Raw genomic sequence first — 15,539 nt, 5'->3', positions numbered from 1 at the left:
TCCTGCTTTTATGAAGCAAATATCATTTCTAAACCTTCAAGGATACCAGCAAATTTGACAGTTTTATTATATTCAAAGAAGGAATGGTTACAAATGGCTAAGAATATCAAAGGGGGACAAACTCAGAGATTACAAAATCCTCTAAACCCACTCCTGCCCCTGAACTCTGCCCTCTCTGGGAGTCCACACAGGAAAGTTGGTGAAGAACCACTGCCTCTAAATACTAGCAGAAGGAACAAGGGGTTGAATATATTCTTATGGAAGGGAGTTCATTACCCAAGTGCTGCTCAGAATAATGACGTGGGGATGAGTATTCTTTGACCTTCACAGACACGTCCCAGAAGGTGACATACCTTTACTACTATTTCCTGATGCTTTTTTCCCAAGATAATCACAAATAACTCCTGCGTCTTCACTGTGGCGGCAGTTGTGGTCTCCGATGTTTTGTCTGACACAGTCGGCCAGGGACCGTTCATTTCCTGTACACTTCACATTATCCATATGGATAGGTCCCTCCCCTTCCCCAAAATACGCCATGCTCCTTGCTCTGGCTGGGCCCCTGGAAACAGAGCATTCTTGAGGATGTGGAGAGTCAGTCAATCGTACATTTGAATAAATCACAACATACACTCTCATCCAAGTATATTTCTTAACTTTCATATATTAATATTAGCATCTATATGTGCTAAAAAATTATTTCATGACTATCAAAAAAACAGCTTGAGAGGTAATAAGTATACATTCTTTGTTATCATATTCCACGGCTTCTTGATTATATCTTAATTTCTAATAACAAAGTCGCATGTCAAAAATTTATGATAGTCTTAAACTCTAGTTAAAGCAGGAAAAAAAATCTTCTCAAAAATATCTACTCTCTTCCAGACCATAATACTCTCTTAAAATTGGTTTCCAAGAAAATTATGAGAATTAAATAATTACCTAGGGAGCTAAGAATTTTTAAAGCCCACTTTAGAAGTAAAAATGCACAATTTTCAACTGAGAAAGAGAAAACCAGGAACCAGAGTTAAGAAGGCAGAATTACTTTGGGTGTATCACTTTTCTTTGGTTTCTCTCTTTTTTTAATAATATATTACTTTTTATTAAATATCCAAGTACAAAATTTTCAGTGAAGTATTTCAAACTAATACCATATTCAAAACTCAGTTCCTGTTAAATTAATGACATGATTATGAATGACCAAGTTTTAATGTTTGAATTATAGGAAAATTATCCTTGTAACTTCAAATTAGGGAAAGATTTGTTAAAAAAATAAAGCATAGATGGTATACTTTAAATTAAAAGATTGATAAGCTCAACAAAAATTTAAAAATGCCACTTCACTAAAAACCACCAAAGGAAAGTGAAAAGATAAATTTTAAAGTTGATGAGTATGTATACTATATATGTGTGTGTGTGTGTTGATGAATGCATTCTCTAACAGAGGGAAATAGCATACCATATACAAATAACTCAAATTTCATTTATAAAATAAAAAACCAGCAACCAATAGAAAAGCAGGAGAGTTTTAAATCAAAAGAAACTGTCTTATTAAAAATGACAATATAGACCAGATTGCTAATATTAAAATACTTTCTACTTAGTTAGGATAAGGTTATTATACTTTCCTTATAGTTATGCAAGGAACTCAGGCAAAGTAGTTTATTGATACAGATTATCTGAGGAATTTGCTTGACTAATCCCCTTTCAGCTGAGACCTGGCCTCACAGGCTTGTAGCTGGCAGTACATTCATTTCAAAAATGTACCCTAAAATTTCTTCTGTATTAGTGATGGCTACTCTGACATAAATTGCAAATAAAAATAAGATTTAACCCATTAGAAATACTTATAGTCATGGAAGATCAAACAGGCAACTTTAAAGTTACTCTTTAATTCTTTCTACATATAAAACTTTCAATAGTTGTATAAGTAAAAAATGCTCATTGTATCAAGTTTGCAAAATAAAAGCATTAAAAAACCCCAACCACACACTGCTAGCATTTGGCACACATTTATGGGGAAAATATTAACTACAATTTTTAATTGTTAAAAAAAAACTCATTGTACAGACTATGCTAAGTCACTTCAGTCGTGTCCGACTCTGTGTGACCCCATAGACGGCAGCCCACCAGGCTCCCCGTCCCTGGGATTCTCTAGGCAAGAACACTGGAGTGGGTTGCCATTTCCTTCTCCAATGCATGAAAGTGAAAAGTGAAAGTGAAGTCGCTCAGTCGTGTACGACTCTCAGTGACACCGTGGACTGCAGCCTACCAGGCTCCTCCGTCCATGGGATTTTCCAGGCAAGAGTACTGGAGTGGGGTGCCATTGCCTTCTCCGTTGTACAGACTAGTGGATCTCAAACTAAGTGGACGATTCTTATGAAGGTGGTTCTGCATCAAATTTCAGTGTAGGGAAAAAAAAGTTTATTTTCTTACTGTTGCACATTTATTTTAAAATTTGTATAGGTTTTACAAGTATATACATTCTTATATATTAATCTTTGTGAGCAGCTTAAATTTCTTCCCAGAAGTGAAACTTTTTATTCAACAGATATAAACATTTCTTAAGATTCTGGATATATACATTGTTTCATGTAAGACAAGTCTTTGGAAAGCAAATTATGCATTTGAAATATGTATAATAAAATATAACTATTTAAAGGAAAGGTAGGAGAAGGCAATGGCACCCCACTCCAGTACTCTTGCCTGGAAAATCCCATGGACAGGGGAGCCTGGTGGGCTGCAGTCCATGGGGTCGCTAGGAGTCTGATACAACTGAGCGACTTCACTTTCAATTGTCACTTTCATGCATTGGAGAAGAAGATGGCAACCCACTCCAGTGTACTTACCTGGAGAATCCCAGGGACGGGGGAGCCTGGTGGGCTGCCGTCTCTGGGGTCGCACAGAGTCGGACATGACTGAAGTGACTTAGCAGCAGCAGCAACAGCAAAGGAAAGGTATTTTTCTGATTTATTTTGTACATCACAGTTCTGATCTGTCTGGAATTTATTTCTGTTAATATTAGTGAAGGATCTAGCTTTATTTCAGTCCCTAAAGTAACTGTCCTAATAACTCTTCCTGCTGACTTAAAGGGCATTTTTATTTCCTTATTTATCATGCTTGTAAGTACACAAGCCACTTCTCGGTCTTTATAGTTCAATAATTCTACATATTAAAATTACCTTGGGGCGCCTTTAAATTATAGCACAATCTGAACCCCACTGGATGTCAATTAAAGTAGAATTAAGACGTTAAGTAAAGAGGGAGTGGGCCCAGGCCTGGGTAATATTTTTTATGTCCCAAAGTGATTTCCATGCACAACCAAGGCTGTTAACCATCACTGACCTCTTTGCCTATTCCTGCGCCAATTTCACATAGACTTGATTTCAGATGAATTTGGAAGTTAAGCCCTTCTCCCCATCCACCATACACACCAAGAAAAACAAAGACTTCAATGAGGAGAGCATTTACTGTACAGATTAATTTCTATTTTGTCTTCCCATTCAGAGTTGTGGAATATCACGAAGCCTTACAGCTTCTGTAAAAATTTACTAATAGCTTTTTTACACATAAACCTCAATTTTTGTGAAGTTTATTCCTTGAACTTTTTTGAGTTTTGTACCTTTTATAAATGACATTTAAAAAATTTTTCTACTTAGCATATAGGAACATTACTGCTTTTTAAAAAATATTTATATTTCATATTGTTACATTAATAAACACTAGTTCTAGTGTTTTTTCAGATGATCCTCCTGGGTTTTCTAGGTGGACACTGCATTATTCATATACCAATTCTGGCTTTTAAAAAATTCCAATACCTCAGTTCTTAATGATTAGTGGAAACTCCAGATAATACTGAGTCATTGCAGTAAAAACAGGCACACTTATTTGTTCCTATTTCATGCTTGTTTGTGATAATAGAGTTAAGGTAGTTTTACTCTATTCTTAGCATCCTAGGAGATATGAGACAAGAATACTGATTTTTATCATGTAGTTTTTCAACATTATTATGATAATCATATATGTTTTCACTTATAGACAACACACCAAAATACATTAAATTGAATGCTTCAGCTGAACTACTCTCATAGTCTTATAGAAAATTTGAGTGATATTGTTCTTTTAATATACTGCTGATAAATTCATTAATATTTTGTTTAGAATTTTTAATATAGATTCATGAGTTTTCTTTTGTGTATGAATCCTTGTCTAGACTTAAAATCAAATTATATTAACTTCATAAAGTAAATGGAAAGATTTTCATTTCTTTTTTTTCTTTGCTGTAAAACAACTTTTATATTAATAACTCAGGAGCCATCTGTGTCTTAAAGACTGGTCAAAACTCTTCAGCAAAAAGTCAAGAGTCAGTTGTCCTGTCATTAGTAATTTATTTTAATTTATTTGGGTTTTCTATCTTTTGTATCAACTGTAAAAATTTTTTGTTTTGGCTCGAGTTTTTAGGTTTGTTTTTTTTTTCTTTTTTTTTTTGGCTATGCTGCATGGCTTGTGGTATCTTAGTTCCCCAACCAGGGCTTGAACCAGGGCCCCTACAGTGAAAACACCAAGGCCAAACCACTGGACTGCCAAGGACTCCTCTTGATAATTATATTTTTTGTTGAAATATACAGTTTCCTAGATAATTGTTCATTTCATCCAGATGTGCAAATTAATTAGCTAAAAGTAAGTTTATAGTGAGTGAAAGTGAAGTCGCTCAGTCGTGTCTGACCCTCAGCGACCCCACGGACTGCAGCCCACCAGGCTCCTCCGTCCATGGGATTTTCCAGGCAGAAGTACTGGAGTGGGGTTTTTAACCCTCTGTATCTGTGCTTATATTTCTTTTCTCTAATGTTTACTTATATTCTCTTTTTCTTAATCAGAATTGCCAGAAATTGTTATCTCATTAATCTTTTTTTAAAAACGGAAATAATTGCTGATAAGTGCCTGTGTAATGAAGAGCAATTTGAAATTCAAATAGCCATAATTTGAAGAAAATTGAAAATTAATAACATCCTGAAACTAATATCCAAGATGATTCCCATCAGTTTTGGGTGTGAGGATGACCAAAGGTAGAAAGCAAATAACAATAAGCTAAATGTCTTGATATTTTTCAAGAAGGGGAAATTACAGATAATTTGTGAAATTGGTAAGAAAATATATGAATATCTTTGCTAAAAATTTAAACAGAATTTCTAGTAAAACAAGAATGCTGAAATTTCAGACAATTAGAGACAGCAAAGAAAGAATATTAGATTGCTTGTGAATCGAAAGCCAGAAGGTCATACAAAGAACCAAAAATAAAGCATGATAGATAGCATAAAAGTAGATGACAGGTGGAAGTAAACACGTTGAAAATAAAATTAGACTCATTAAATAAACCAAAAGGATGATTTCTTAGCAATTTCCCAATCAATGCACAAACTAAAGAGAATGTACCATTTTAGATATATTAACAAGTATATTAGAATTAGAGAACATTTTAACTAATAAAAGTACATAATTAAAGACATTCTCAAAGATATAGTGAAATCTAATACATTTTTCTTTGACTTAAAAAATAATTAAAGACTGTGTCACTTATAGGGACTTCTGGATTACAAGCATGAAATAATTCATAGCTGATAATTTCAGGGAGACAATAGGCTCTAATACACGAGTCTTTAAACTGAGACCTGGGTTTGATCCCTGGGTTAGGAAGATCCCCTGGAAAAGGGAAAGGCTACCCTCTCCAGCCTGGAGAATTCCATGGACAGTCCATGGGGTCGCAAAGAGTCGGACACGACTAAGCAACTTTCACTTCAGTTCACTTCACTTCAACTGAGTATCAAGTACTCCTGGGAGTAGATGATGATTTTCCAAGAGATATGGCAACTGATATGTAGATCATCAAAATCCATGTGTATTCTCTCCTAAAACTGGTCTTGCTAAGTCAAGATCAACTTCTCTTTCAAAATTTCCCTTTTCCCACTACACAAAAAAAAAAGGCATGCCTTTCACTCAGCCAATCCAACCACAGTGCATTGCTCCAAGATTTAAAAGCCTCTGAAGTGGCCAAAAGAACAGTTCAAAACAAACGATAGCAATGAAGCCTCCTGTTATCCAAGGACCCAAACCCCAACCCATCAGTCTAGGAAATGAGAGCTTTTGTCAACTTTTCTTTCCTACGTTGAAAAATCATTTATCAAATTTGTTGTTTTTAATTAGTTGTGTACCAGAAATCATAAAATCCTGAGAGCATCTTGTTAGAAGAATTTAATTTTTCTCTATCTCACTCTCTGCATGTGTACACACACACAGTTTTTAAAATATAGTAACATTAGGATTCTGTGGGGAAAGAAAATTTAAACTAAAATTTCAAGGAGAAAAAGGAACTATGTAAAATTTGTGATGGTCAGAGAAGAACTTATTCATGTATTTTTTAAATGAATGTGAGTATCAAAACACTATATTTATGTTTTGTTGGATATAATTAAAAGAATGATGTAACTTCAACTTTTAAATGTCATATACAAATATGCCAGAAATTAAACTCTTTGCAGCTATTTAAACATAAGATTACAAATTAGATATAGTTAGTTTTAGGTCTCTATTAAGGCAATAGGGACGGGCTTCCCAGGTAATGTTAGTGGTAAAGAAGCTGCCTGCCAGTGCTAGGAAACATAAGAGACACGGGTTCAATCCCTGGGTGGAGAAGATCCCCTGGAGGAGGGCACGGCAACCCACTCCAACATTCCTGTCTGGAGAGAGGCGTGGTATTGCTGTCATGGACAGAGGAACATGGTGGGCTACATCCATAGGGTTGCAAAGAGTTGGACATGACTCAAAACGACTGAGCACACAGTCAAAGCAATAAGGACACGCCCTTTGAAAATTCTTTTAAGGGATATAACTCCAATAAACACAGAGTGCAAGAGCAATGTCATATCGAAGCATGCACTAATGGAATCACACAAAGTTCGAAAAGAATGGAATCTCCATCAGGGCTATTTAGTCCTAACGAGGTTAGCTGATCGCAAGACATTCTCTCTCAACCTTCTAAAAACAATGTGCTCTCATATGCTAGACTTTGTCAGACATTATGTAATACACCATTAAAGAGTGTGTTTTACTTTCTGTCACTCTAAGTGCATCTATATTAGTTACCACTCATGTTCCTGATTTTTATTACTTCATTTCTGTTTCTTACATTATGAAAAAGCTAATGCTATTTTGATTCTCAGTGTTTCCAAGTACTAACCCTCAAGTGCAATATAGATGGTGGGGGACAGTTCTCTGGTATTCTTATTAAGAAACCTCTCTGACATCTCCAAAGCTTTCTGGATTGATTTCTACAAATAAATGCTTTATTAAAGATTTTTAATAATTCAAAGTAGACATGGGGGAAAAAATCCCCTTTTCTAATCACATACTTATTTATAAGTTCTTATATGAAATTTTATCTCCTCTCACTGGGAAATTATAAAAACAAGTATATGTTCAAATATATGTAAACTGATCAAAAGCTAAATGATTCTCTTCTAAATACCATTTGATGGCAAACTATAGCTTGTACACTAGAAGACGACCATCCACTTTGTCATAGTAACATTAAATTACTCATTTATGTATTAAGCTTTATTTTAGAAACAACTATAAACTAAGGGGCTTCCCTGGTGGTTTAGTGGTAAAGAGTCTGCCTGACAATGCAGGAGACATGGGTTCGATTCCTGATGCCAGAAGATTCCACATGCCAAGGAGCAAATAAGCCCCTGAGCCACAACTATCGAGCCTGTGCTCCGGAACCCGGGAGCCACGACTGAGGCCACATGCTGCAACTACTGAAATCAATGCACTCTAGAGCCTGTGCTCCGCAACAGGAGAAGCCACCACCACGAGAAGCCCACACACCACTGCTAGAGAGCAGCCCCGCTCGCCGCAGCTAGAGAAAGCCTGCACCACACAGGCCCAGCACAGCCAAAAATAAATAAATGCTTTAAAAAATAAAAACTATCACTTTCACTTTTCACTTTCACGCATTGGAGAAGGAAATGGCAACCCACTCCAGTGTTCTTGCCTGGAGAATCCCAGGGATGGGGGAGCCTGGTGGGCTGCCGTCTATGGGGTCGCACAGAGTCAGACACAACTGAGGCGACTTAGCAGCAGCAGCTAGAAGCAATGGCTCAGTATTTCCTAACTTAATGTTCATCATGACTGTACAAATAACAAGAACTACTGCAAATAACAAGAACCAACCGTAATTTCAGTAACAGCAGAATCCCTTATAAGGCTACTGTGTTGCGACATAAATCACAGAGAAAAGGTTAATACGTTTGGCTGACAGAAGCATTGTTATGAATATTGTTGTTTTTGTTTAGTCGCTAAGTTCTGTCCGACCCTTTTGCGACCCCATGGACTGTAGCTGGCCAGGCTCCTCTGTCCATGAGATTTTCCAGGTAAGAATACTGGAGTGGCTTGCCATTTCCTTCTCCAGTGTTATGAATAATCAAGATTTATTGGATTATTTGTTATTAGATAAAAGCTACATTTCTTGAGTAACATCATGTATATGTCTTGTAAGAGTTTAGAAAAATTTAAACAGACTCCGTATTTCTTTACCATTCTCAATCAAGTCAGCATGCTGCCAGTATTTTCAACTGAATCATAAATACTAATTTTATACAAGAACAAGAGTAAAATAATCATAAATTCTGTAAAGCAACCATCCCAAATAATTAGGTTTTCTTACTTGTAGCCAAGCTGTCGACAGATCACAGTTGCATCCTTATCAGTCCACCCATCATCACAAACTGTTCCCCACTGGCCATTGATAAAAACCTCCACTCGTCCTTCCTTCTTATTTTCTCCATCCATCAGTCTGATTGGAAAACCTAAGTCGCGAGTCAAAAGTGATACTCATTATTACTTTTATAAGAGCCAAAACAAGCAAACTGATGTTAAAGCATCAGAGACTTTATAAAATAGTATTTGCTTTTAAAATGAGCTAAATATTAAATGGACAGTGAGAGAGAGGACATACCAATTTAGAAAAAAAAAAATTGTATCCACTTTTGCAATATCTTTTGAAGCCTTGAGGTCAGAGTGCTTATCTTGCTCAACTTTATATTCCCAGCACTTGAGACAGTGCCTGGCATTATAGAGTACACTGGAGTGGGTTGCCATTTCCTTCTCCAATGCATGAAAGTGAAAAGTGAAAGTGAAGTCGCTCAGTCGTGTCCGACCCTCAGTGACCCCATGGACTTCAGCCTTCCAGGCTCCTCCATCCATGGGATTTTCCAGGCAAGAGTACTGGAGTGGGGTGCCATTGCCTTCTCCGAGAGTACACATAACACCTGTTTATTGAATAAATGAATATATAGCACTGTAAAACTGTGTATGATCTTATTACCTCCAACTTCTAGTTAGTAAAAGACATTAACTTGGAATTGTTTTTGTTCTACATCTACTCACTTATCCATCAACATACCTAGAAATTATACTCCAAAGCTAGTATTTTTAAGAAGAATTTTTAGATATACTTTAGGATGCATGAGTAACTTGAAAGATGGAAGAGAAGAAAAAAAAAACGGAAGCAACTAATAAGGACAATTTCCATCTCAGGCTTCCTATTTACTATTGATTCCCAAGGAAGAGCTTAAGTCATAAAAATCATTAAAGATGTAAAAGTTGAGAAACTGATCTCTAGTAAATTGGGGATTTATCTGAATTATGCAAAAGAAATGACTTGTAGAGTTTTTCACACATCTGTATCTACACCAATAAATATGGTTTTGTTTAATTAAAAGCCCTCGTTATGGCTTGCATACTGCCTGGGGTTGAATTGTGAAGCCATTAGAATGGGCTCTAATCCAATTTGTACACAGAGATACACAGAAGGAAGATGTTGTGAAGAGAAAGAGGGAGAAAACAGCCACCTACAAGCTGAGGAGAGAGGCCTGGAACAGATCTTCCCCTTCCAGTCCTCAGAAGTACCCAACCATTGCGCATACCTTGATTTTGGTCTTCCAGATTCCAGAAGTGTGAGACAATAAATACCTGTTGTTTAAGCCACCCAGCGTGTGATCTGTTACAGTAGGCCAAGCAAACTAATACACTTTCTTTACATTATCTAGTTACTAGAAGTGTCTCCAGCTTGCGCCTCTAAGATTGATAAGGATTCAAAGAATACCATCCAACATGGTGAAATTATTAGAACCTAAGGAGGTGACGTAAGCAGCTAATAAACCAAGTATCATTCAATATGTGTTCAACCCCACGTATGTAATCACTAGACAACATTTTTTAACTGAAAGGAAACACAGTTGGCAAGATAGACACATCCTACTTTGATTCCTCGAATTCTTCTTTGTTGCCCCAGGGTTGCTGGCTCTCTAATCTCTGATCATACTCACTTCATGGAACAGGCATCATAGTGGAATCAATACAGCAAAGTCAAAATAACAACCTTCTCTATGCGTTGTTTACATTAGCTAAAAAATTTTTGTAATAGGCATGTTACAAAACACAATATATTTAAAACTTTACATTTCTTATTATTGTACCTTAAATTTAGGGAGTCTTTGCAAGAGGAAAAAGGGGAAAAGTGATTCTCAAAGAAAAACTTTAAAGAGATGAAATTCTTCTGTTTTTGATTTTTACACTTTTTAGATCTTTGGTGCAAAATTAAGAAATCATACACACATGGAATTAGATCTCCACATTCCATCCTAGTTGTTTTATGGGCAGTTTTTCACATTCCATAAAAATAAAAATGATAAAGTATTTTTAAAGCCTAAGTTGCATACTTTGTAAAAATAATATACACAATATTTCTGAACCTAATTTTAGCCACTCATTTTATTAAATCATTGGATTTTTGATGCTTGAAGGGAAACTGAATGACAGAAACCATTCTATTAATACCACCTCACTAAGTTCTTTTTGTTGTAGCAATAACATACATGATTTATTTCTAAAATCTTAAGATGCTTGGGAAAACTAAACAGAGTATACAGTACCTTTCATTATATATCTCAAACTCTGATTACAACAGAGTTTTCTTTATTTCAATTTTCCTATAAAACTGATTTAATACATTATTTTTAAGAAAATAATATTTTTCCTAAAAGATAAAATCTAGCATAAAAGTAGAAGTTGAACTTTATACTGTAAAATTCAGAGACAATGAAGTGTAAAAGATATCTCTGTTAAGATTTAATACTCTGAACTTTAGAATTAATGCAGTATTGGTGGAGAGTAGTCTTAGGGCAATCAGGGCAAGTAAGTTTGAGATAGGATGTGGAAAATTTGGTAATTAATAAACTTATTTAAATTTTTAAAAAAGAATGCAGTATTAAGAAATCTACATATTTACCATCCCACAAATTTTCCCCAACTAACATAGGCATTAACTAACTACATTTGTACTAAATCACCTTTACTGACCTAGAATATTGTTTTTGAGCATTCCATCTACCACACACCTAAAATTAGGAAGTGTCTACTGAACTACTACTAATTTTGAGAAAAGTTTCATTCACAATTAAAGTTAAGGTCAATGAGTTGCCTTCAAATAGGTGAATACTCTAATAGTCTAACAGCTCTTATCATAGTGCCAAAGAAGTGAAAAAATTAAATTGTTTTTAAACTGCACCATTCCATGATCTCTTTGCAGTCCTTTTTGATAAGTGGGAAAGTAATGATCTCTTTGGATGAATAAATGGTAACCTGATTCTATTGCAAAAGAATAATTTGGCTCAGATATAAGGTTCTTTGGACAAATGAATAGTTAATATATTACCAAAATTAGGACCAAAGAATTCATAATAATGATCTCCTATTTTATTAATAATTATCACCCTGAACTTTTTTAATTTTTTAAAAATATATCTATCAATATAATCTTAGAAAATTTAAGATTTTAAGGAAATTGAAAGGATTAGTTGTCCTAACTGTATGTGTATATTTAACCACACAGGTCTTCAGAGAACTGAGATTGTAGTATTTGGTATGCTTCCCGGGTGGCACTAGTAGTAAAGAACCCACCTGCCAATGCAGGCGAGAAAAGAGACGGGGCCAGGGGTTGGGGGGGTGATCCACCCCTGGGTTGGGAAGATCCCCTGGAGGAGGGCATGGCCAACCCACTCCAGTATTCTTGCTTGGAGAGCCCCATGGACAGAGAAGCCTGGCAGGCTATAGTCCAAAGGGTTGCAAAAAGTCAGACACAACTGAAGTAGCCTAGAACACATGCATAGTATTTATAATACTTCACATGGAGTACTGATGGATTATGCCTGAATAGATCACTCCATATTTCTAGCAAACAGGCTCTATCTCTCCCAACCACTTGTAATTATTCATCACATAATCCTAAAGGGTCATAAATCCTTTATAGGAAGAAAGCAGCGAGGGAGGAGATCAAACAGAAACAATTTAAAATATGACCTATGAGGGACAGGGTAAAATGCTGTAGTTCTACCTGGTATCATTAGTGCTAGATTAGTGGAGTACGTCACTATGATCCCCCAGGTCAGAGTACAATGGGGAATCAACAGACACTTTGACAAATTAAAGTATGCATGCTTAACTGCGTGCTCAGTAGTGTCCCACTCTTTGTGACCCTGTGGACTGCAGTCCGCCAGGCTCCTCTATCTGTGGAATCTTCCAGGCAAGAATACTGGAGTGGGTTGCCATTTCCTTCTCCATTTCCTTCCCAACCCAGGGATCAAGCCCACATCTCCTGTATACGGCGTCCTGCTTGCTCCTGTCGCTGAGGTAGCCTCTCGGGCTGAGAGGCGAGGACAGGGATTCACAGCAGGCAAACACCAGGGCCCGCCACGCCTGCCTTGCTGGGCCGAGGGCTCACAGGCGACCAGTGGTCCTAGTACGGGGCTCCGGGCCAGCACTGCGCCTGCAGCAGGCTCTCCATGAAGGCCAGGTAGTCCAGGTTCCACCCTGAGTCCCCACCCGAGGGGGCTTGGCGGCCTTCACCTCCTCTCCGGAGAAGACGCTCTCCTGTGGGGCCCCTGTGCTGACCGACAGCCGGGACCGGACCCTCTTGGGGAGCTTCTCATCCAGGGTGAAGATGTCACCACACTTCACCATCAGCTGGGACCCATCCTCGAACTCGACCTGGTAGATGTGACTGGTCACAGAGGAAATGAATTTGGCCCTGTAAAGGTTGCCGTTAGTCCACCGGAGCTCCACGAACTCGCCCTCAGGTGGCGGGCCCAAGCGGGCACAGTCTCTACTAGTGATGCTCTCTGGATACAGGTTGTCGCTGTAGGATCCGTCATCAAAGTTCACTTCCTAGAAGGTCTGCGTGGTGGTGCCGATGCCGCGGCACCGGTAGTAAAGCCCATTGCGGTTCTTGGTGATGACCACCTGGCCCAAGGACACGGCCCTCATGACCTGGACGTTATGGCCCCCCGACTTGTGCTTGAAGCAGGTGATGGAGACGACGCAGGGCCAGTCATCCGGCTCCATGAGGATGCTGGCGGCATAGGCGCAAGTCACGTGGAAGGAGGTGGCACATTACCACTGTGCCACCAGGGAATAGCTAATACTGTAGAAATCAACACATCCCAACACAAAACAACACATTGTTTTATAATATGAAGATTCCAGCTTCAGAGTCTCAAAGCAGGAAGATATAAAAGGGGCTGACTCAAGCTTGAGGTAAGACTTAAGGACCACCAATGGTTGTTTCAACATTTATGTACCAAAAAATACAATATAGATACAAACAGAGCTATGGTAAAGTCCTGGCAAGTCTTCTGAATATCTCCCTCTATACTTTTCATTCATATTTATTCTGGCCTCCCCATCAGATGTTAAGTCTGTCAAGGATATATAGTAGTTGCTCTCTGCTCACAAAAGGACCTTTACCTAAGAATATTTAAGGTCTTCCCTGTAGCTCAAATGGTAAAGAATCTGCCTGCAATTCTTTGGACCCCTGGGTTGGACCCCTGGGTCGGGAAGATCCCCTGGAAAAGGAAATCGAAACCCACTCCAGTATTCTTGCCTGGGACAGAGGAGCCTGTCAGGCTACAGTCCATGGGGTCGAACAAGTTGGACACGACTGAGTGATTAACACTACACACGAATATTTTAGACTGTTAGGTGAGCTAAGTACCTTTTATCTGACTATAAGTCTGAAGAAATTTGGAATGAGGGCCATAATAAGTGATGCTAATGGGTATTTTAGTAACAGGATATCTTAGAAAGATAGGTGGGCTGTTTACTCCAATGAATCCACCTTGGAGTCCAGTGAGAAACTTCAAAGATCTATGCTAGGACACAGCAGTGGCTGGCTGGCAAGCAATGATTGACAAGGCTCAGGACTAAAGACAAATGAATCATGGAGGTGGGAAAGAGACATATTGTTTTGTTCTGATTTATTTTCAATCATTTCTCAAATAGTTCGTTAGAATTCAAGCTAAATGAGAGGCAGAATAGGTAACTAATCAGTTGGGGAATGGACATTGCAGTTTCTTTCTTCCATCTTTCAGATACATGAGAAACGGAGGCTGATGGGTAGAGAAAAATTAGGAGTAAAATTTTGTAACATTGGTGGAAAGACTCAAAAGACTATTTTTCTCTGAAATAAAATTACTAAAAATTAGAGCATCTAGGAAAATAGACTTTTTGAAAAGCCAAAGACCAGTGGCTAAACGTGCAGTGGCTACTGGAATATGAATACTCAAGAGCTGTGGCAGGACCTCACCCAGGGAGAATCTGAATCCATTCCCGCCGGGGTAGCAGGAGATGCCAACATCTTCCCGATGGCTGCAGTCATGACTTCCCCAGGGTCTCTGCGAACACTGAAGGAAACTGGCTTCCTTTCCCGAGCAACTGACCCCATCCAGCCATATGGGTCCCATGCTCTCTTCAAAGTGGTTTGCAGAGGCTTGTTTGCCGTATCTGTGGCAATAAAACAAACATCATGCACACAACTGCTGTCTCTTGTTTCAAGGAACCACAAACCATAAAACAAGCAACCTCATTAAGTGTCATGACTTCAGAGGGTAAGTATTGTTCTTTCTCCTATCCTGAGAACTCAGTTCTAACAGTAGTATTCACTACATCACATATTTTCATGATCTTAACAATGTTTGATTGATTGAATGGGTAACAAGTAGATAATTAATCCTATTCCCCCAACCATTCTTGTGTTTTGTCTACAATTTAACCCACCATCCAGAGAGAATGCAGACAGATAAATGTCAAATTCCTGACCGTGGAAATAACACAGTGTACCAGAAAGTGAGAACTCTTATATCAGCCTCTGAAAGCCTTCTGAGTGCATTTGATTTCATTAGCTCTCTAAGCCCCTTTCCTATCCTGTCTTCCAAAATAAACCGTGTGAGGAATTTCCTGGAGGTTCAGTGGTTAGGATTCCACACTTTCACTGCCAAGGGTTGCAGGTTCAATTCCTGGTAGTGGAACTAAGATACTGAAAGCTGCATGATGCAGTCAAAGAAAACAAATAAACAAAAAATAAAAACAAAATGTATGTATTGGTTCAGTGATTTCTCAAGAATCATTCCAATCCATGATGAAACCTGGAT

The 15,539-nt window shown here is 37.9% G+C and overlaps 1 protein-coding gene across 3 annotated transcripts in view; it reads right to left on the bottom strand.

Moving 5' to 3' along the window:
* PRSS12 (serine protease 12) overlaps nucleotides 1-15,539 on the bottom strand; it is a 77,084-nt gene that overhangs the window by 24,664 nt on the left and 36,881 nt on the right. For all 3 annotated transcript variants that reach the window (XM_061419297.1, XM_061419296.1, XM_061419295.1), the window contains 3 exons: nucleotides 14,696-14,892; nucleotides 8,720-8,861; nucleotides 354-559 (listed from right to left, as the gene is read on the bottom strand). In XM_061419297.1, the coding sequence (XP_061275281.1) occupies nucleotides 354-559; nucleotides 8,720-8,861; nucleotides 14,696-14,892 (545 nt within the window). The remainder of the gene's footprint in view (nucleotides 1-353; nucleotides 560-8,719; nucleotides 8,862-14,695; nucleotides 14,893-15,539) is intronic.

The sequence above is a fragment of the Bos javanicus genome, chromosome 6 (assembly GCF_032452875.1).
Source record: "Bos javanicus breed banteng chromosome 6, ARS-OSU_banteng_1.0, whole genome shotgun sequence".
Taxonomy (NCBI): domain Eukaryota; kingdom Metazoa; phylum Chordata; class Mammalia; order Artiodactyla; family Bovidae; genus Bos; species Bos javanicus.
The sequence above is the reverse complement of the archived record's forward strand: the minus strand, read 5'-3'. Positions and strand labels throughout refer to the sequence as shown.